The 21,016-nt window shown below is 57.0% G+C and overlaps 2 protein-coding genes across 3 annotated transcripts; one reads left to right on the top strand and one right to left on the bottom strand.

Moving 5' to 3' along the window:
• Positions 1-3,437: 3,437 nt before the first annotated feature.
• Positions 3,438-13,633, top strand: ERCC1 (ERCC excision repair 1, endonuclease non-catalytic subunit). Of its 2 annotated transcripts, none has more exons than XM_032798069.2 (10): positions 3,438-3,642; positions 4,697-4,807; positions 5,880-6,185; positions 6,743-6,846; positions 7,287-7,386; positions 7,685-7,761; positions 8,514-8,613; positions 10,361-10,432; positions 10,901-10,969; positions 11,166-13,633. In XM_032798069.2, exons 2-10 carry the CDS (start codon positions 4,724-4,726, stop codon positions 11,217-11,219), a joined length of 966 nt encoding a protein of 321 aa, XP_032653960.1. In that variant the 5' UTR covers positions 3,438-3,642; positions 4,697-4,723; the 3' UTR covers positions 11,220-13,633. The 2 variants fall into 2 exon arrangements, with proteins under 2 accessions (XP_032653960.1, XP_032653961.1); XM_032798070.2 differs by lacking the exon at positions 3,438-3,642 and adding an exon at positions 4,131-4,360 and having other exon boundaries at positions 11,166-11,447.
• A 948-nt stretch (positions 13,634-14,581) lies between these two features.
• Positions 14,582-16,577, bottom strand: POLR1G (RNA polymerase I subunit G). Its single transcript, XM_032797942.2, has 2 exons — positions 16,424-16,577; positions 14,582-15,690 (listed from the first exon to the last, which is right to left on the bottom strand). The coding sequence occupies exon 2, from the start codon at positions 15,513-15,515 to the stop codon at positions 15,033-15,035; it is 483 nt and encodes a 160-aa protein (XP_032653833.2). The 5' UTR covers positions 15,516-15,690; positions 16,424-16,577; the 3' UTR covers positions 14,582-15,032.
• Between the last annotated feature and the right edge of the window lie 4,439 nt (positions 16,578-21,016).

The following is a 21,016-nucleotide window of genomic DNA, read 5'->3' as shown; positions in this document are numbered from 1 at the left end:
GTGCAGTTCTGCACTGCCTCTCCAGCCATGGGCATTGACCTGTGTGGGGAGAATGGGGCAGTGCCCCAGAGCTGGGTCAACCAGCCTTGGCTAGATGGCACAAATGAGACAGTGGCACCAACTTGGCTTCCTAGGATTTTCAGGACACCAGCCTGGCCCTTTGGCATGTGCCTTTACTGCCCTGTCGCTCCATCTGCATTACATACCTTCCCTTTGACCAGGAGGAAGCTGTGAGGTCTGTGCTTTCCCCACCTAGGCCATGGTTTTGCCAAAGCCATTGCCAGAGGGGGTGGCCCTGGGAGTGAGGGACATGAGGGAGAAGTGCCAGCCATCCTCAGGCTGAGTCCCACCTGGGGCTACTGAACTGGCAGCTAAACCATCCTGCTGGCAGGCCCAGGGGACCCTACAGCTTTCAGCACACAGGCTGGGCTGAACTCTGGCTCCTTAGAAATGCTCTCCCCCACCACTGCTGTTTTCTCTGCTCCTATGGTCTAGGAGAAGGGCTGTGCAGGCAAACCTGCCTAAAGAGCTCTTGGGCATGGCGCTCTGCCAGCTCCCAGCCCCTGCAGGTCTGGCCTTGTAACTGCCATAGCCAGGGCCCCCTCCCTGTAGGCCGGTACAGGGCCCTCATACTAGATTTGGACCCTGTAGGCATGCAGTGGAGGGCCCCAGTGCTCCCTGTAGGGCAGCAAGATGAGGGACATGCTGAGGCATGTCTGGGGTCACCATGGAGGATTGCCTTTAGCCCTAGGTGGAGCTAGCCCAGCCCCCAGTGCTGCAAGGGTCCAGGGTGGTCGGGTGTCTGTCACTGGCAGTCAACATGCATTTCTCCCAGCAGGCTCTAGGGCAGTGATTCTCAAACTTTTGTACAGGTGACCCCCTTTCACACAGCAAGCCTCTGAGTGGGACCCCCCCCCCAAATTAAAAAACACATTTTGTATATTTAACACCTTTATAAATGCTGGAGGCAAAGCAGGACTTGGGGTGGAGGTTGACAGCTCACAACCCCCCATATAACCACCTCGTGACCCCCTAAGGGATCCTGACGGCCAGTTTGAGAACCCCTGCTCTGGGGGCTGTCTCTGAACTCCAGGGGTCCCTGCTATGGGGGGAGGGTGGGGATGGATCAGCTTGTAGCAGGAGGCTGAATCTCAGAACCATGGGGCTTTGTGTGTGGGGGAGGGGGGCGCTGAGCAGATGGTGTGAGGGCCCTGTGGGTCTGCTGCTCCCAGCATTGTCCTTACACACAAGGGGAGTGGGGTGTGTGTGTGTGTGTGAAGCCACCTATTGGTGAGAGCCCATAACCACACAAGGCAGCGCTGAGTGGTCAGGCCTGGGGGAGGAGGAGATAGGAGAGTTAGAGCAGGAGGCCTTTTCACTTGGACTAATTCAGTCAGTCATTCTGTTTCCCACACTCCTTTTCCCATCCCCAGTTGTGGTTACAGGTTACTGTGATAGCTTGTGCACTTACATGTTTTACAACCGAGCTCACCCTTGGGCCTAGAAATTTACTCTATTTATCCCAAATGTCCCACTCCCACCCCAAAATCCCCCCAGCTCCCTTCCTATGCTCCACAATCCCCCCCTTCCATGATTTTTGAACAGTCCACCAATGCTAGGCCTGTGGGTAACAAACAAAAGGACCTAGAATTTGCTCATTTATTAGCATAAATTCAATCTTTAGTTGGTATTATTGAAACCTAGTTGGAATCATTTGCATGACTGGAATGTTAATCAGGGGTGATAACCTAGTCAGGAAGACTCAGGTGAGTAGGGGTGCTCTATGTCACTGATGCTCCCCTAGTGTTATCTGGACCAGTGATTTGTTAGGTCACCCCAACCTTGACTCTGGGAGCCAGACTTACCCTGCTCTGCTGTGAGACCCCCCACTCCCAGGCTGTTCATGCACAGCCTCTGGCATGTAAGCTGCTCCCAACTATGTGAGTGAGCACTTTTGTCTAGTGGCTGCTTGGAAGTGCAAGTGAATGACACTAGCCAATAACTCCAGTCCCAAACACAATCCTAGGAACCTCCATCTTGCAGTGTTCAGTTATGCCCACTGGATGCTACAAGCTTATAGGAGTTCATCAATTTAACAAAGAAATCGATATGTACCAGGCTTATTATTCCATGAGGAGTCTCTGACATGCTTCAAACTAAATGCCTTGCTTCAGGTATGCAAAGCAAGGAGATTCTTACTGAATTTTTAATTCTTGCCCAACAGGTAGAACAAACAAATTTATTAACTACAAAAGATAGATTTCAAGTGATTATAAGTCAAAGAACAAGAAGTCAGATTTGGTCCAGTGAAATAAAAGGAAAACAGTCTAAGCTGATCTTAACACTTTCAATGCCTTTACAAACTTAGATGCTTCTCAGCACAGGCTGGCTGGCTGGCTGTTCTTCAGCCAGGCTCTTCACTTTGATCAGTGCTTCAGGGGCTTGGTGGTGGTGTCTATAGATGGAGGTGGAAGAGAGAGAGCATGGCAAACATGTCTCCATTTTATCATGTTCTTTCTTTGTGGCTTTACCCCACCTCCCCTTTCAGACTAAGGTGAGCGTTACCTCACTGTAGTCCCAAACTGACCAAAGGAAGGGGGTGACTCATTCAAGAGTCCAGCTGATCCTTTGTTGCTGCCTAGGCCGGTGTCCTTTGTTCCTGTGAGGCTGGGCGGGATTTGTCCAATACCTGCCCTGATGAGGTGTGAACTGCTGCTCTGCGCCTCAAGAGTTTGCACCTGGGCTTGTTTTAAGCCAGGAGGACATATTTTCAGCCTCATAACTATATACACATGAAATTACAACCTATAAAACATTACTGTAACAATTAATTACTATAACAACAATGCTCAGTGCATCATGAGCCTTCCAAAGACATCTGACATGACAAACATTGCATTGGCTACCACACAATCATATCAGGATTAACATGGAGTTCGACTAGATGACCTCCTGAGGTCTCTTCCTACCCTGATATTCTATTAAATGGATTATTTAAATAAATTTTAATGTGTAACGGTCTTACATGCAGCAAAACTAGAATTTAGAGATAAAAAAGGGTAGGGGAGTGGGACTTGCAATGCAGCATCTGACCCCCTCCCTGCAAGGAGCTCAGTGGGCTTCCCTGCACTATTTCTCTGTTGCAACATCCCGGGGGGGGGGGGAGAGAAGGGGGGCTATGCCCCACCCCCCCAGCTGGGTTTCACCACCTCCCCATGCACTTACCTGGGCTGCCCCCCCCGGGTCCCTCCATCACATCATAGAGTCCGGAGGACCCGAGGCTAGACAGGCCCCAATGAGCCCATCTCGACGCCTCCTCCAGCTTCTTGCTGCCAGAGTTCCAGCTGTCCCGGGCTCCATACCATAGAGTCCGGAGGACCCGGAGCTAGACAGGTCCCAGAAGGCGCATCTCGCTACCACAGAGTCTCGGCAGCCCCGCAGGTAGAGCGGCCAGCTGGGGAAGCCGCTCTCCCTGGGCTTCTCACCATAGAGTCCGGAGACGCGTCGGAGCCGGAGTCCTCCCCGCGGGTCATCGCTGGACACCAGAGAGACCCGCGAGGCTGCGGCCACCTCCCAGCCCGCGCTCGGCGGGGGAACCGCTCCGCTCCTCCCTTCATTAGGCGGACGCGTGACGCGACGCCGGTGAGGACGCAGACTAATGCGCATGCGCGGGGGTTCGAGACGAGCGTTTTTCTGGCTCGCGGCGGCACAACCAATCACAGGGCGGAGGGGGCGGGGCGGAGCGCTCCTCCAGGTGACCCCCGAACGCTGGAAAGCATCACATGACTGGGCGGCAGTTGATGGGGGCGGGGGGGGTATTAGGCTCTCACGCCAATCACGACCCCTATCACCTACCCCTGGTGGGGGGCAGTGACCCTTGACCCAGTGCCAGGCACCTGACCCCAGTCCTGACCCTGAACCCATAACCCAGTCCTGCCCTGGGCTGCCAGTGTTGATTGGCTGTGATCCTGGAGATTTCATTATTGAATTGACTATTCATCTTTAATGCCTGGAGACTCCAGGCCAATCCTGGGGAGTTGGCAACTCTAGTCTTGACACTTACCCTGGACCCCTAACTCTGGCAGGGGGTGTCAAGCCCTGACCGGGGCTGGGGGCACTGGACCCTGACTCGTGGGCTGCAGTGGGGAGCCAGCACTAGCCCTACCGCTGGGAGGCCTGAATTGTGAGGCACCCCAGAGCCCCCTCGGAAATAGGGTCTCTCAGCTCCTGCCATGCTGACCTTTCCCCCCATCCCCATCTAGCCATAAAGAAAGTCTCCTGAACTTGTCCATGACCTCGGGGGGTCACAAACACCAGGCTGGGATAATCTGTCTCATCCATGACAGATAAGTCTGTAGAAGTGAGTGGCTCCTGGCACCAGCCAAACATCAGTGTAGGACACGGCCCCGCCTTCCTCCCCCTGGTCACATGTTACTGATTTATGCCAGGGGGCACTAACCCAATCTTTTCCCGGGGGGGGGGGGACCTTAGCCGTAACCCCAAGGAATGGGCTGCATTGAGCCGGCTGGCAAGAGAAATGCTGTGCAGTGCTGAGCTCAAGCCCTGCCGCCTCGAGCCCTTGCCCTTGAGAGCTCTTTGGTGCGTAACCACAGGGCTACGAGCTCTGCATAGCCAGGCTGCTGGGTGAGGCTGGTCCCTGCTGGTGTCTGAAGTGTCTGCTCTGGACTCTCCCCAGGAATTGCGCCAGGCTGGGTCCTGAAGGATGGAGCCCGTGGAGACAGCCCAGGCCCCGGAGGGGAGGAGGAAGAGATTCACCGTGCAGTCACAGGACCCTGAACATACCATGGTAGGAAAGGAGGCGGGGTGGCTCTTGGAGGGGACGTGATACTTGGTTGTGTCCGGGGCTGCTGAGATTCACACACACAGTGAGAGGCAGGAGGCCCCTAGCACAGAGTTGTCTCTGCCCCTCCCCAGGAACCCCCAGACACACCCACATCTTCAGATGTTCGGTTGTGTGCATGTGTTTTTTCCGCGTGCTGCACTAGCCCTGGCCAGATAGCCCGTGCAGCAGGCTCCAATCGAACTGCCCAATGAGACCACTAGACTTGTTTAGTAGTGAAGGCACCCGGACAGATTTATTGCCAACAAAGCACAGTGCTAATGCCCCAGCTCAATGGTTACAGGGACTCTAACAAATGTATGCCCATGACAATGGACTAGCTGTTAGTGGCAGGAGTTCCCACTGCCCCCTAGGCCAGGCGAAGGGTTACGGTGAGGTATTCCAACATCTATAAATGAAAACAATCTGGGATAAACAACTTACATATCACCTTAGGGGTTTCATGACATGTTTGTTACCTCCCCTTGTACTTTCCTCCTGATGTTTCAGACAAAACATTTGTGTTCACCACCTGTCTTTGTACTTTTACTGGTGATGTTTCAGACAAAATATCACTATTTGTTACTTTTGTCAAACCGTGTTCTCAAGTGCTAGGTTGGGGTGTTATTGTGTTGGCCTGCTGGAATGTGTTTACTCATTAACTGTGTTTTAGGAATGCTAGCAATACTGGTGGCCAGTTTGTGTACCGGCCACTGACTTGCAGGCAAGCATCTGCATTTGTCAGGGCCTGGCTGCTGCTCATAGCATAAAATTTGCTAACTTTGGTTCAAGCTTCAGGTCTTGCACCAGGCTCATGTGTCAGGCTTCCTCTTTCTACTACACTGCTCGTTCTGGGGGCCATAGCAGAGAGCTGGCTCTGTGCTTCCCCCAGGGCCCCCAAGAAACACCCTGCTTGCTCAGGGGATCCCTGGCACACTTGAGGTCACTCCAACTCATATCCAGCTCCCTCTGAGAGGCCCCTGCCCACGCACAATTGGCTCTGTCTCCCTCTCACTCAGGGTTTGTTGCTTCCCGCCAGGTGAGACCCATCTTCAAATCTTCTTGCTCTGCAGCAGAGCCAAGAGCCCCTGCCCTGCCTGGGGCCACCTCCTATGCCGAATACGTCGTCGCACAGGTCTCTGAGTCCTCGGCCTCCATGCCAGTCTCCCGGCCTGCCAGGATGACAGCTGCGTCATCGGGGTCCAGAGAGGGAGCTGCCTCAGAAGTGCTCCCTCCAGGCACTGAGGCCAGCACTGTACCCCCTGCTGCCAGTGGGGACTCGGACCCCAGCCCCACGCTGAAACTGGGGGCCAAGAGCAACTGCATTATTGTCAGCGCTCGCCAGGTGAGAGTGGGCGTGGGGGGAGGGGGGCTGTGTGAGGGGCACTTCTCCTCGCTCTCTTTGGCATTGGAGGGGCACTCTCTGCAGGAGAGGTCTATGGAGCGAGAGTCTCCTCAGGCCCTGGCTCTTTTGCTGCATGGTTCAGTGCCCCCCATCCCCATCAGGGGCTTGCCCACTCTGGGTCTCTCTCTGGTGCCCCCTATCAAGGGCTCGCCTGCCCTGCCCTACCCTCTCCTGGGTGCCCCTGTCAAGGGTTTGCCCAACCCCACCTCCCCGGCCTCTCCCCAGATCCTCCATTGAAGGCTTGCCCATCCTGCCACTTCCACCCTCTCCCCAAACCCAGCCTTTCCCCAGGTCCTCTGTCAGGGACTCACCCACCCCCTCTTTCCCAGCCTCTCCCTTGTCCTCGGATTGAGGGCTCGCCCCCACCCCACCCCTCAACCTCTTTCTGGAGCCCCCCATTGGGGGTTCCCCAGCCTCTCCTCTCAATCTCTTGCCAGTGCCCTGTTGGGGCTGGCACCCCATTTCTGATGCTGTGGGGACTCCCCCTCTCTTCTCAGCGGGGGAACCCCATCCTGAAATTTGTGCGCAACGTTCCCTGGGAGTTTGGCGAGATCGTCCCTGACTACGTGCTAGGCCAGAGCACGTGTGCCCTCTTCCTGAGGTGGGTGGGTAAGCCAATGCTGGGGAGAACTGGGCTTTCTGGGGGTGGGGTTAGGGGGCAGGCTGATAGCTGGGGGAGGCAGGCTGTTGGGGGGAGGGGCTGGGGGCAGGCCAATGGCTGGGAGTGCTGGTTGGGGGGCAGGCTAACGGCTGTGAGAGCCAGGCTCTCGGGGGGAGAGGTTGTGGGGCAGGCAGATGGCTGTGAGAGCCAGGCTTTGAGTGGAGGGTTGGTGGGGGAGGCTGATGGCTGAAAGAGCTTGGCGATTGGGTGGGTCAGGCTGATGACTGGGAGAGCCGGGCTCTCCAGGGGGGGGTTGGTGTTGGGCGGGTCAGGCTGGTGGTTGGGAGAGCCAGGTTTTCAGGGCAGGCAAGGAGAGTTGCCAGTGCGGCAGGCAGGAGAGGGGTTACCCATGGCTCCGGTGCTCTCTGCTCCCCTCGCAGCCTGCGGTACCACAACCTGAACCCCAACTACATCCATGCGCGTCTGCAGCTCCTGGGGAAGACATACGCAGTGCAGGTGCTGCTGGTGCAGGTCGATGTGGTAAGGAGCCTCAGTCCCCTCCTAGCCCTGAACCAGACCTTCTCCTGCAACAGAGCCTTGTCCCCTCCCTGCTGCAGAGCTGGGGAGGGATGGAACCAGCTCCCCCACCTCCCCAGCCACCTCCCCAGTTTCCCATCCTCCTGCACAGTGATCCGCCTGCTTCTCCATTCTCCATGGCCTCACCCAGCCACTCTCATCACCCCTTTCCAGCTCAATTCCCCCTTCATCCCCTCTCATATACTCCCTGCCCCCTCCACTGCCTCCCGTCTCAGAGGGGAATTGCTTTTCTTTGCTGTAGAAGGACCCACACCAGGCACTGAAGGAACTGGCCAAGATGTGCATCCTGGCCGACTGCACCCTCATCCTGGCCTGGAGGTGAGAGCCACAGGCTGGGCCCGTCCCATGGAGGGTGACACCCAGACCTAGGGAGCGGGGAGTCAGAAGCTGGGCCAGGTGGACTTTATGCCAGCTGGGATGGGCTGGGAGTGCCTTGCCATGGGGCAAAATGTGTGGGGGAGCTGGAGGCTGCGTCAGGCCAGCCTGGGTGTGTCCTGCCAAGGGGCATGAGACCCAGGCCCCTGCGCCCATCTCTGCTGGAATGAGATGGAGCTGGTCGGTAACCTGGGGATTTGGCTGCCATTGTGACCGGACTCCTGGGTTCCATTCCCCAAACTGTGACTGTGGGCAGGTCCCTTCCCCTGTGAGGGGCCAGTCGGGCCTGGCTGGCTGGAGGTGGCGTGTCCTCTCGGGGCAGCACGTTTCATTCGTCAAGCGCTGCCCAAAGGCTCCCTGTCCTCCTCAGTGAATGCCTTGGCCTGTGTGCTGAAAGCTCCATGACCTGCGGCACATCCGCTCGACTGCCCCCCGTGGCCCTTGGGGAGCACCCAGGGACCCGATGTGAAGCCGATGGCAGGAGCGGGGCTGGGGCATAAGCATGGAGCTGAACGTTGGCCATAGAAGCTGCCCAGCAAACCTGGAAGCTGGGCCCTGCCCGTGCCTGGCTTTGAGCATCACTCCCCGCAGGCTGGGGCGCCCTCCAGCTGGGCTCAGCACTGTGGCTTTAACCCTTCGTGGTGTGTGCTGTGCCTGATTCCTGAGCTAATTCTTGGGTCTCCGGTTTCCCTCAGCCCCGAAGAGGCCGGACGCTACCTGGAAACGTACAAAGCCTACGAGCAGAAACCAGCTGACCTGCTCAAGGAGAAGGTGGATCAGGACTTCCTGTCAATAGTAAGGCTATCCCGCTGTGAGCTTCCCTGCAGCACTGCCCTGCTAGGGACCCCCATGCCCGGAGCTCCCCCGCAGCAGTGCTGTGCCAGGGGGCCCCATGCCCTGAGCTTCCCCGCAGCAGTGCCCTGCCAGGGATACCCCCGTGCCCTGAGCTTCCCCGCAGCAGTGCCCTGCCAGAGACACCCCCGTGCCCTGAGCTTCCCCGCAGCAGTGCCCTGCCAGGGACCCTGTGCCGTGAGCTCCCCCACAGCAGTGCCCTGCCAGGGACACCCCCTGCCCTGAGCTTCCCCGCAGCAGTGCCCTGCCAGGGACACCCCCTGCCCTGAGCTTCCCCGCAGCAGTGCCCTGCCAGGGGGCCCCGTGCCCTGAGCTTCCCCGCAACAGTGCCCTCCCTAGGTCTCCTGTAGCAGACGTGTCTCTCAGCAGTGTGGAGTGGGAAGGGGGGAGGGGAATTAAGCTTGTGACTGGTGTGAGTGCACTTTCCCCCGGCCAAGGAGGGGCGCTTCCACCTACATGGCTCCATGGCTAGTTGGCAGCTGGTATCGAGCGAAGTGCCCCAGGGGTCGGTCCTGGAGCCGCTTTTGTTCAACATCTTCCATAACTATCTGGATGACGGGCTGGATTGTACCCTCAGCAGGTTTGTAGATGACATGAAGCTGGGGGGAGAGGTAGATACACTGGAGGGCAGGAATAGGGTCCAGAGTGACCTAGACAAATTGGAGGACTGGGCCAAAAGAAATCTGATGAGATTCAGCAAGGACAAGTGCAGAGTCCTGCACTTAGGACGGAAGAATCCCATGCACTGCTACCGGCTGGGGAACGAGTGGCTAAGCTGCACTTCTGCAGGAAAGGACCTGGGGATTACAGCGGACGAGAATCTGGATATGAGTCAGCAGTATGCCCTTGTTGCCAAGAAGGCTAACGGCATATTGGGCTGCATTAGCAGGAGTACTGCCAGCAGATCGAGGGAAGTGATTATTCCCCTCTATTCGGCACCGGTGAGGCCACACCTGGAGTATTGGGTCCAGTTTTGGGTCACCCACTAGAGAAGGGATGTGGACAAATTGGAAAGAGTCCAGCAGAGGGCAACGAAAATGATTAGAGGGCTGGGGCACATGACTTATCAGGAGAGGCTGCAAGAACTGGGCTTACTTAGTCTACAGAAAAGGAGTGAGGGGGGATTTAACAGCAGCCTTCAACTACTTGAAGGGGGGTTCCTAAGAGAATGGACCTCAGCTGTTCTCAGAGATGGCAGATGACAAAACAAGGAGCAATGGTCTCAAGTCGCAGTGGGGGAGGTCTTGGTTGGATACAGTGGAGTCGCATCATAGGCACATTTAACTTATGTGATTTTAACATGTGCTCAGCAAAACAACAAAAATAAATAAATACTGCACCTGCAGCACAGGTGATTCCGCCTGCCATTCCACTCAATGAGCGTTTGACTATACATGATTTTTACCTTACGTGCTGACTTCAGAACCTAACCCCTGCATAAGATGCGACTCCCCTGTATTAGGAAACACTTTTACTAGGAGGGTGATGAAGCACTGGAATGGGTTACCTAGGGAGGTGGTGGAAGCTCCATTCTTTGAGGTGTTTAAGGCCTGGCTTGACAAAGCCCTGGCTGGGATGATTTAGTTGGGGTTGGTCTTGCTTTGAGCCGGGAGTTGGACTAATGACCTCCTGAGGTCCCTTCCAACCCTGATAGTCTATGATTCTATGCAACAGCTGTTTCTCTTTCCAGGTGACAGATTGTCTTACCAGCGTGAAGTCAGTTAACAAGACAGATGCACTGAGCCTTCTCTCAACATTTGGGGTGAGCCACCTGCTGCCCATCAGCGTGCAGACTGGGCCTTACCACTGCTAGCTTTGAGCAGGGCTGGCTGCCTTTTGGGACTACTTAGGCCCATCGCTCCCTTCATATCAGTTTACCCAGGACAGGTCGCCAGCTGGGTCTCTGGGCTTTCCCTGCAGTGCATGAGCACTGTCTGTCAGAGCATGATGCTGCCCCTGGAGAGGCATGAGAGCTGTAGGAAAGGATAGGATGGCAAACTGGCCTGGCTCAAGCTGCTGACCTCCCACAGCTCCCAGCCTGCAGGGCCCCCCCGGCAGATGTGTGACCAACCCATGAACCATACTGCAGTGCAGTGGCAGGACTGGGTCACTACTTCCCAGTGAGTGTGAGGGGCAGCGTGCTGGGGCCAAATGGAAGGACTCAACAGGGTCCTTCCTTGTGGCCCAGGCTTTCTGGGGTCACCTCTGACTCTGAACGTTGCTGTTTCAGTCTCTGGCGAACATTGCACAAGCGTCCAAGGAGGATCTCTCCCTCTGCCCAGGCATTGGGCCCCAGAAGGTGAGTGGGAGCAGGACGGAGAACTTCTCTCAGATGCACCAGCTGGGTGCTCATCCTCCCCCAGTGCCTCACCTGTGCACCAAAGGGGCTGCATGGAACCAGCTGGGTGCATTCCTGGGTGAAAGCCCCAGCAGAGGATTCTGGCCTCAGAGCTCCAGCCTTCACCAGCTCCAGGTTTCCTGTGCTTTCCTTACAGGCCAAGCGGCTCTTTGACACCCTCCACCAGCCGTTTCTGAAGATCCCCAAATGAGCGGAGCACTGCCAGCAGCACAGCCAAGCAGGAATAAACAGCGCCCCCCCTGCCCAGCAGGCCATGTGTCCCTGCCAGCACACAGTCTGCTGTCTGCCAGGAAGGCAGGGCCTTGGGGGACACTTAGCAGCACCAGGAACCAAAGCCGTGTTTCTGCAAGTCTGGACTTTGACAATAAAACATGCTGTGCAGCATCACAGCTTGGCCTGGCCACCAAACAGCATCTCACGTGGGTTTGGCTCATGGAGTCCTCTGCCCAAGGTGTGTACGCCCACAGGGAGTAGGGGCTCATCAAACCTCACTGCGAGGGGACAGACAATGGGTAAAGCAGAAACGTGGACACAGCCCCATCTGGGCAGGAGTTTTTGGCATCTAGGCTCCCCACATCCTCCCGGGGAGGGGTGCTGGCTGGCTCAGGAATCTCTGCCTGGGGAGTGTCAGGGAGCTGCTCCAGTCCCCTCCACGCAATGCACTGACAGCATGTGTTGTAGCCTGCAGTCTCAGGGGCATGCACTGCAGGAATCCCTGCCAATCCGGCACTCCCTGCACATACGTGGGGGAGTCCCCTGCTGGTGATTGTCCCATCCCCTTCCCTTGCTCCACTGCCACATGGGCAGTGAGCCCCTGGGAGGGAGCAGCCAATAGCTTCTAGTGCAGCCAGGGGAGATTTGCTAGAGCAAGGACTCCAGGTCTGGGGATTAGAGCACTGCCTTAATGCTGGGAGTGGGGGTGGGGAAAGTCACCCCCCACCCCCTTGTGTGCTATGGCCCCAGCAGGGAGCTGTCAAACCTGTAGGGTAAGCGCTATGGCCTCAGCTTTGAAACAGGTTGTAGGAGGAATCCTTGTAGGGGTCTGACTCTTCCTCCAGGGCTAACCCTGTAGCTTCACCAGCTCCTTAGATTGGACCTCTGGGCCTTCAGCACCCCTGCTTCACCCAGTGAGCTCCCTTCAGCACATCCCACTGAGGCAGAGCCCTGAAGGAGACTTGTCCATTTTCCAGGGCTCACTGGAGCCACTCACAGCGCTTTCAACCCAGCAAGGGTTAACAGCCATGTGGAACACATCATAGGAAGGCCTTAGGTTAGCAGAGAGACGTGTAGAAATGCAGGGACTGGGTCGCGGTGGCTCTGGGCAGCACCACCGACCAGGATGTTAAAAGTCTCCTTGGCGGTGCTGCCCAGCTAAGGCAGACTAGTCCCTACCTGTTCTGACCCTGCGCTGCACCCTGGAAGCGACCAGCAGCAGGTTCGGCTCCTACTCGGGGAGGGCCACAGGGCTCCGTGCGCTGCCGCTGCCCCTGCCCCAAACACCAGCTCCGAACGGGTGCGGGGGCAGTGCCTGTGGTTGAGAGCTGCATGCCTCCGCTTAGGAGCTGGATCTGCTGCTGGCCACTTCTGGGGCGCAGTGTGGTCTGTGGTGCCAGGACAGGCAGGAAGCCTGCCTTAGCACCCCAGCTGTGCCACTTACCGGGACCCGCCCAAGGTAAGCCCGCATTCCAATCCCTTGCCCCAGCTCTGAACATCCCCCCAACCAAAGCCCCCTCCTGCACCCCAAACCCCTCAGCCCTCACCCATGCACGCCAACCCTCTGCTCCAGCCCTGAGCTCCTCACACACCCCCAACTCCGTTGGGTCACGAGGTGTGGGAGCAGGGTCAACTGGGTTGCCAGAAAAAAATGTTTGAAAAGCACTGGATTAAAGCATAGGCCACTGGGGGTAATCAGAGCCCCACCAAGCAGCAGTAAATCCTCTCATTCAAGCTCCATCATCCCTCAGACTCCAGGTGTGCCCCCAAGAGCTTCCCACAGCCTGCACTTAGCTCCCACCTCCCCAAGCTGGGGAGAGGCAGGGGAATCTGTTTCTCTCTGGGTCCTTGGTTGCTAGGTGTTAGTGTCCAGGCCCCATCTGCCATTGTCTGCTCAAATGCTCCACTAAGGGGGTCTATGTGGACCTCGATCACCCTAACAGCTGGTTACTGTTCACCCCTGTGGCTTACCCTGCCCTGAGAGCAAACAGTCCCTTTCCACCCATGGGGGAAACAAATACAAACAGACCTCATAAAACCATTACAAAAAATCCTCATTTTGTCTCAGGAGTTACTAACTCCAACCACGGCCACTGCCAGACACCACCGTCCCCCACACACAGGGGAGCTGCTCAAGCTGCCAGAGCTGAGAGAATGGGAGCAGCTGGGGCAAGTTACAGGCCCCATGGGAGCAGGGTAAGGCTCCAGGGCCAGCCCCAGAACTGGAGCTGAATCAAGTGGATGGTTGTGGGAGAGTCTCTCTCACGTCCAGCACACGGTACATCATAACAGCATCCCAGGTTTAGCTCACCAAGCTAGACTGATGGAGTGTTGGGGGTTTAAACGAGGCAAGTTAAATAAAATACCTCCCGTGAGCTTGGGAGAGTGGCATCTGGGAGTGCAGTGATTCAATGGTGGCTGTGGTTTGGGGGGCGCATTGATCCACTGGGGGCAGCATCTCAGGTTTGGGGTGCAGTGACTCCGTGGAGCTTGGGGGTCTGAGGTTTAGGGGTGCAATGACTTAGTGGACACATACCGCAGTGCCCAGAACCTGCCCTGCTGCCTGGCCTGATATCCCCCACCCAGCTGGGGTGACTGGACTGGTCACACTCACCCCCAGCACCCCGGCCTAGTTTCCCAGCAGGCACATGAGCCCTGAGTTGACACACACTCCCTCCGGGAGCCACACTGGGGCAGGATCTACAAGGCAGAGCCCCACTGGCATCCAGCTCCCCTACTGACACCCTTCTTCTTGAGCTAGGCACTAAGTGGGAGGCCTAGCAGGGGATGGGGAAGCTCCTCGGCACACAGGGCATTGCTGCTCCCCCTGGGGCAGTGGGGGGCTCACTGAGCCAGGCCCCTGCCCCCCAGCCCCAGCCAGGAATGCACCAGGCACTGGCCCACTGCAGAAAACCCCTCCCTTAACAAACAGGCTTCAGCCTCCATCTCCCACCTGGTCCCCTAAACCTTCCATGACACGCAGGCAGGAGGCACTGAGGGAGGCCCCTGCCCAGCTGTGCCATGCTGTCTGGGAGCACTGTACAGCACTGCCCCCGACAGCTGGATAAATGGGGACATGAGCTGGGTGATGCCCCCGAGCTAAGGCTTCCCCCTGGGGCAGCATGTCCTTTAGCCCCAGGGCTGCTGGGAACCTCCCAGCTCCCCCAGCAGGAACCCTGGGGAAACCAGTGCAAGGCACCAGACTCAAACTTTCCTCCCGGGGTGGGGGGTGGGGTGCCTGGTCTTAGGTGGAGCTAGCTACCCTCCCCCACAGGGAACAATCACTGGTGGTGGGGAACACCCTACAGCCATGGCAATTAAAGGAGACAGAACATATCCCCGCGGGTACTTGCATTTATAATTGAAGGCAGAGACACACCATAACTCCCTGCGGCCCCTCCCAGCCTCGGGCAGGATCCCGCAGCCAGCAGGGTTCACCCACTACCCCCCACTAACACCAAGCGCACCCAGAGCAGCCTGGCCACACAGTCGCCAGCTGGGGCCCAGAACCTGTCCCCTCTGCCTGGACTCACCAAGGCCTCCTGCTTATTCCTATGGCAGCAGGCACTGCACTGGCACCGCTGGGTGGCCCTGCAGGAGCATGGGGCCTGATGCACCTAATGCCCACAGAGGAACACTGGCACTTTAGACAGGTAGTCCTGGGGGCACCCCATGGGAAGCTGCCATTCCCATCTCTGCAGCAGGCGGACACCACAGGGTTCAGAGCAGTGATGGGACGTCCCCACCACGCATCTTCAACCAAACCCCTGCCCTCAGGCTTTAGCCACATTCACTCCTGCTTTATGGAGCTGGGGTCCAGCAGTTCGACCTTGCATGGCCAGACTGCCCCCTCCAAAGCCTCGTACTTGTGTTTCTTTTTCTTTTTCTTCTTCTTCTTGTGCTTGGGGCTCAGGTGCCCCAGAGTGGGCTCCTCTGCCCCCCTCAAGCCATCATCCTCCGCTCTGGGGGGTTCAGGGCCAGGATCACCACTCCCCCAGCCCCAGGGCTCCTCGGGAGGCTCCTGCTTGATCGACACCAGCAGCTCCATGGGCTCCTCTTTCACTCTCTTCTTCTTCTTCTTCTTCCTGGCAGACCCCAGCACATCTGTCACTGGCGTGGACGTGGCTGCCTCTGGGCACTGTTGCTTTGGGCTGCTCCCAAAGGGCAGGAAACGCTGCCGGAGGCCCTCTGGGACCTGGGGGGCAGGCCTGGCTCTGACAGCCTGGCCAGGGCTCCTGCTGCTGGGGTCCCCAAATCTCTCGCAGATGCGCATGCAGCCGTGGAAGGAGGCTGCGCAGGAGAGCTGGTCAGAGTGGGTCGAGGACACTAGCAGGTAGGGGCTGCCCGACTCCTCCAGGGCGCTGTGGATGTCAAAGACCTGTTGCGTCCCATCAAACTTTGTCTTCAATGTCTGGAACCCGACCAGGGGCACAGCGCAGCCATTCAGGCTGAGGGGGAAGCAAGAGAACCTCAGGTGAGCCTTGGACTGGAACAGCACAGTAACCCGGGGGCATGAGCTTCGAGGCAGCCTCACCCACAAGCCGTTGGCTCTGTGCCCCCACGGCGCACCAGGGCTCAGAACTGGCCGCTGTGCGAGTCCCAGGCTTCGCACAAGCCCCTGAAGGTCCAACACCAGTACAGAGCTTGGGGGAAGAGCCATGATCTCCCCACCTCACCTAGCCACAATCCTGTGGGCCCTTCTAGGCTTTGCTCCCTACCCAAAGGAGAAAACACTGGACAGGAAGGTAACTGAGCCTCAACCAAGCAGCTTAGCATGATGGACAGATTACAAGGAAACCTTCAGCACCCCACCCAGCCCTGCACGGGGGGCAGGAACATCATCTGATCCTCACCATACAGAGGGGAAGAATCATCAAGTTCACCCAGTGAATGACCACTAGACCCCACTTCCCTCCCAGAGCCAGGAACAGGGACAGAACCCAGGCATCCTGGCTCCCAGTCTCCCCCCCTCTCTCTAACCATTGGACCCCACTTCCCTCCCAGAGCCAGGACAGAAGTAATGTTGCCAACCCTCCAGGATTGGCCTGGAGTCACCAGGAATTAAAGATTGTCATGTGATGAAATCTCCAGCGATACATCAAACCAAAACTGGCAACCCTAGAGAGAACCCAGGCGTCCCGCCTCCCAGCCCGCCTCTGGCACGGCCTGCCTGCCCCTCACCTGTCCGGGCTGAAGTCAGCGGGCGCTCGGATCAGCCACAGCTCCTTGCCCCGCAGCTCCTCGGGGGAGAAGGGCGTCCCGGGTCTGAAGGGGCTCGGGGAGAAATCCGGGGGGCACTGGAACCGCGGCAGCCCTGCCAGGACACGGTAAAGAGCAGATTACAGGGGCCCGGGGGGGCTGCACAGACACAGAGCCCAGGACACCCGCAGGCAGGCGGGACCCCACCCACCCCGCCCACTCACCCCCCCGACCCGACCTGCCCCCAGGGTCACTCTCCCCGACCCGACCTGCCCCCCCGGGTCAGTCACTCCCCCCGACCCGACCTGCCCCCCAGCCCACTCACCCCCCCACTCGACTCGCGCCCCGGTTACTCACCCCCGACCCGCCGCCCGCCCCACTCACTGATTCCCCCGACCCGACCTGCCTCCGGGGTCACTCTCCCCCGACCCGACCTGCCCCCGGCCCCACTCACCCCCGACCCGACCTGCCCCCCGGGCACTCTCTCCCCGACCCGACCTGCCCCCGGGTCAGTCACCTCCCACTCGACCTCCCCGCTCCACTCTCCTCCCCCGACCCCGACCTGCCCCCCGGCCCCACTCACTCCCCCGGCCCCACTCACCCCCGACCCGACCTGCCCCGGCCCCACTCATCCCCGAACCCGACCTGCCCCCGGGGTTACTCCCCCGACCCGACCTGCCCCCGCCCACTCATCCCCCGACCCGATCTGCCCCCCCCGGGGTTACTCACCTCCCGACCCGACCTGCCCGGCCCCACTCATCCCCCGACCCGACCTGCCCCCGGGGTTACTCAACCTCCCGACCCGACCTGCCCCCGGCCCCACTCATCCCCGACCCGATCTGCCCCCCGGGGTACTCACCTCCCGACCCGACTGCCCCCCGGCCCCACTCATCCCCGACCGATCTGCCCCCCGGGGTTACTCACCCCGCGACCCCACTGCCCCCCCCATCATCCCCCGACCCGACCCGACTGCCCCCGGCCCCACTCATCCCCGACTCCGACCCGAACCTGCCCGCCGCCCCACTCATCCCCCGACCCCTCTGCCCCCCGGGTTACTCACCCCCGACCCGACCTGCCCCGGCCCCACTCATCCCCGACCCGACCCGACCTGCCCCCGGGATCAACTCACTCCCCGACCCGGCCCCACTCACCCCGCAGCGCGCCTGCTCATGCTGCAACGCTGAGCGTGCGGAAGAGACCCACGTGGGGCCACCCGCTCCCTGGCCCCGCCCGCCGGCAGACTCACCTGGGCTGGCAGGGGGGCGCTGCCTCCGCTCGCGCCTGCTGGGGCTTGGTACGGTCCTGGCCTGGACCATCCTTCCGGGCGGGTGTCCGTCGACCCTACCGCGTCCTGTTGGCTCGGTCCTCGACAAAGTCTCCGCCGCCGCCTAGCGGCTCGCAGAGGGACAGCGCCGCCCTCGCCCTAGCGGCAGGTCGTGTTGCGTGCAGCCGGAGCTCGCCTTAGCCCTGCGGCCGCAGCCTGGTGCTGGGAGCTGATTAGCCACGTCTCTCCCACGATCAGCCTGTTCTTTCCTGTTCTGGCTCGAGCTCCTCCCCTAGCCCTGGCTTGCAGCGTTTTGTGCCTAGGTTAGACACACGCCTTGCTTGTGCCCAGGGAGCAATGCAGCTGGCTCTGGGGCAGAGCCCTGCCTCCTCCTTCCCTTTGCACACTGAACAGAGCGTTCAGGCTGGAGGGCCCGGCTCCAGTTAGCTGGATACCTTGAGCCACTGGTTATGTTACGGAGGCAGGCTGCCAGAGGATCAGCGGGCCTGGCAAAGCAATTTGGGGGGGCCCCTTCCATAAAAAAAAGTTGCAATATTATAGAATGCTATTTCTCCTGTGGGTCCCTGTGGGCTGGGGCAAATTGCTCCACTTGCCCCCTGCTCTGGGCAGCCGGCTACAAGGAGAGCGAAAGGTGGGTCATAAAAAGGGGTAAGCTGCTGAATTACAAATATGGCTTTTGGGAGAGGCTAAGGCAGCAGGTAACTGTAAACACCCCATAAATATAATAAACAATTAATAGGAATAACAGTTTTACAACATGAGTAATATGACCAAGAAAATTAGTGTCCATCAGGCCTGTCCAAAGGCATCGCAACATTAGCCCAAGTAGGGCCAGTGCAAGGATGTTTCACGCCCTAGGCGAAACTTCCACCTTGCGCCCCCCCCGCCCCCACCTGAGGCACCTCCCCGCGGCAGCAGCTCCCCTTCCGCCCTGAGCACCCCCCCCCCCAGCTCACCCCCGCCTGTGCACCAAGCACCCCAAGCACGTCGTCACTGCTTCACTTCTCCCGCCTCCCAGGCTTGCGGCACCTAAGCTGATTGGCACCTCAAGCCTGGGAGGCGGGAGAAGTGAAGCAGGCGTGGTGTGCTCGGGGAGGAGGCGGGGCAGGGGTGAGCTGGGATGGGGAGTTCCCCTGCATGCCGCCTCCCCCCCACTTGCTGCAGGCAGCCCTCCCTGCGCTCCCCTGCCTAAATGCCAGTGGTGACTGGGGTGGCCGAAGATCCAGCTGCTGCGGTCGCTGCCGAAGAAAATGGCGCCCCCCCAAATCCCAGTGCCCTAGGCGACTGCCTAGGTCGCCTAAATGGTTGCACCGGCCCTGAGCCCAAGTACAATCAGTAGGCAGTTTAGTAGCCCATTAGAAGGTATTCCAAAACTTTTAAGACTTGAGTCCAGTATTTGGGCCATCACCACCAGAAACACTGCGTCTTCTTTCACAGGGTTAAAATTCTGTAACACCATTTTGGAGTGTATGTTTTAAATGTGTCCTGTTGTTAGCAGTTGCAGCAAGCTGCTCCTATAGTCTTCATGTGCTCTTGTTCGCATCATGAGTATATTGAATATTTACAGAGAAAGGGGGGATTGTCCAGACCAGCTTGACCTCTTGATATGGAATGGGGTAATACACTGGTTCGATTGTCCACAGCAATGAGTTCCACAGATCCATTCATGCACTCATGTTCTGTGGCAGCATGTAGCTGTGTGTGATTGTGCCAGATGCTGGTGCACTTGTACTTTTAAGTGTTATATTAGAGAATTGTGCACATTTGTAGCAGAACACTTTATAACCCATGTACATTATACCTAATTGTTTAGTCCTGGCCCCAGCTACTGGGTTTGTTCCTTTACGCCATTGGGGTGGGGCATATCTAAATATTTTTTTTGACAAACAATTACTTAATTTAATTATTATTTATTTTACGTTATTTTATTTATTTTGTAATGGTTTTTAGTGAGCTTTTTTTATGATGATGATGATGATGATGATTTATTTTATAGGGTTTATGGGGACCACCTTAGTTGCTATTTTATTTTACTGCAATTATTATTCAGGTGCCAGCTCCTCTAGTTGAGCATTTTGCATTTTTATATATCCTTTTTTTCCCCCAAGTTAGCTTTTTAAAGCTATTTTTACCTGTGTCACAGGGTTTCCTGTTTAGTGAGTTAACTGCAGGGTTACCTTTGCCTTCTTTTTTTATGTCATTGCAATTGGAGATAGTTGCTGTGCCAGGAGTTTATTAATTTGTTGTTGAAGTTTTACGTTTTGGCTTATTAATTATTTAGTTAGCCAATGGGTCCCCATATTCCATACACCCAACCCTGTGGTTCCTACTGCCCAGAGATTTCTTTTGCAGTGACAATTTCATGTGTATTCCCTTACCCACCAATTCAATTGTTGCTTTAACCCTCTTATGTATGTGCTGCAGCTGTCGTGTACTCGGTCCACCCATCATTCTGTGCGGTGTACCACCCATCCGCGTAATGGACTGAAAGGACACGTTGACGAGCTCTGGTTTCACCTGCTTCCACATGTTCGCCCATAAGGAAATATTTCCAGCTCCAGGCTGCGGCCAGCTTAAATCAAGATCCTTCCATCTTGGCATCCATATTACCCGTAGGGTTACATTCTGCAAAGTGGTTAAATTGTTATATTCCAGGGGAGACTTTATGCCCAGTCTGGTATGTACATAACTGCAAGCCTAAGGATTCTTCTTTATAGAGGTACCATTAAGATTATACATGGTAATACCACACCCCCATTGTGGAACCCCATAACCCAAACACCCCAGGAGACCAAAGGGCTATATGTGTTTGGGGCCCTCCATGACAAACCACATGTCCAGATGACTGTGTTTCCCACTGTTATTAATGATGACATTTTAAGGAATAATATGCAATATTCTTTGATAAATTTGCTATTTTGTACTGAGTTAGGATTTCCACTTTATACACTACATACTAACATTGCTAAATTTTCATGGGGGATTAGTAGTAGTTTTTCATGGGTAAATCTTTCAAGTTCTCTGCTTAATTATCACCACTTTGGGGTGTAACAGTTCACGTGTTTCCTTCTTTTGCTACTTTACATTGCAGAATCTGGGCAGGGTTTACAATAGTGACAACTGTGATTAGCAACAATGATTGTTCCATTCGAGGCCAGGGAATTTTTGGGTTTTTTTGGTAATATGCATGTAACAATGTATATATATATATTAATCCCCATTTTGTGCCTTTTTATTTGTGTGCAATAAACCCATTTCCATCCCTCATTTTTTTGTTTTTAATAGCAGCA

The sequence above is a fragment of the Chelonoidis abingdonii genome, chromosome 11, assembly GCF_003597395.2.
Source record: "Chelonoidis abingdonii isolate Lonesome George chromosome 11, CheloAbing_2.0, whole genome shotgun sequence".
NCBI classification, from domain to species: domain Eukaryota; kingdom Metazoa; phylum Chordata; order Testudines; family Testudinidae; genus Chelonoidis; species Chelonoidis abingdonii.
Note: the sequence above shows the minus strand (reverse complement) of the source record. Positions and strands in the feature narration are given on the sequence as shown.

Bases quoted from the DNA above. Each gene is read 5' to 3' on its own strand.
- POLR1G (XM_032797942.2), bottom strand. From the start codon at position 15,515: ATGCGCATCTGCGAGAGATTTGGGGACCCCAGCAGCAGGAGCCCTGGC.
- ERCC1 (XM_032798069.2), top strand. From the start codon at position 4,724: ATGGAGCCCGTGGAGACAGCCCAGGCCCCGGAGGGGAGGAGGAAGAGA. The intron at 6,847-7,286 runs GTGGGTGGGTAA...CTCCCCTCGCAG, and splicing joins ACGTGTGCCCTCTTCCTGAG to CCTGCGGTACCACAACCTGA. The intron at 10,970-11,165 runs GTGAGTGGGAGC...CTTTCCTTACAG, and splicing joins CAGGCATTGGGCCCCAGAAG to GCCAAGCGGCTCTTTGACAC.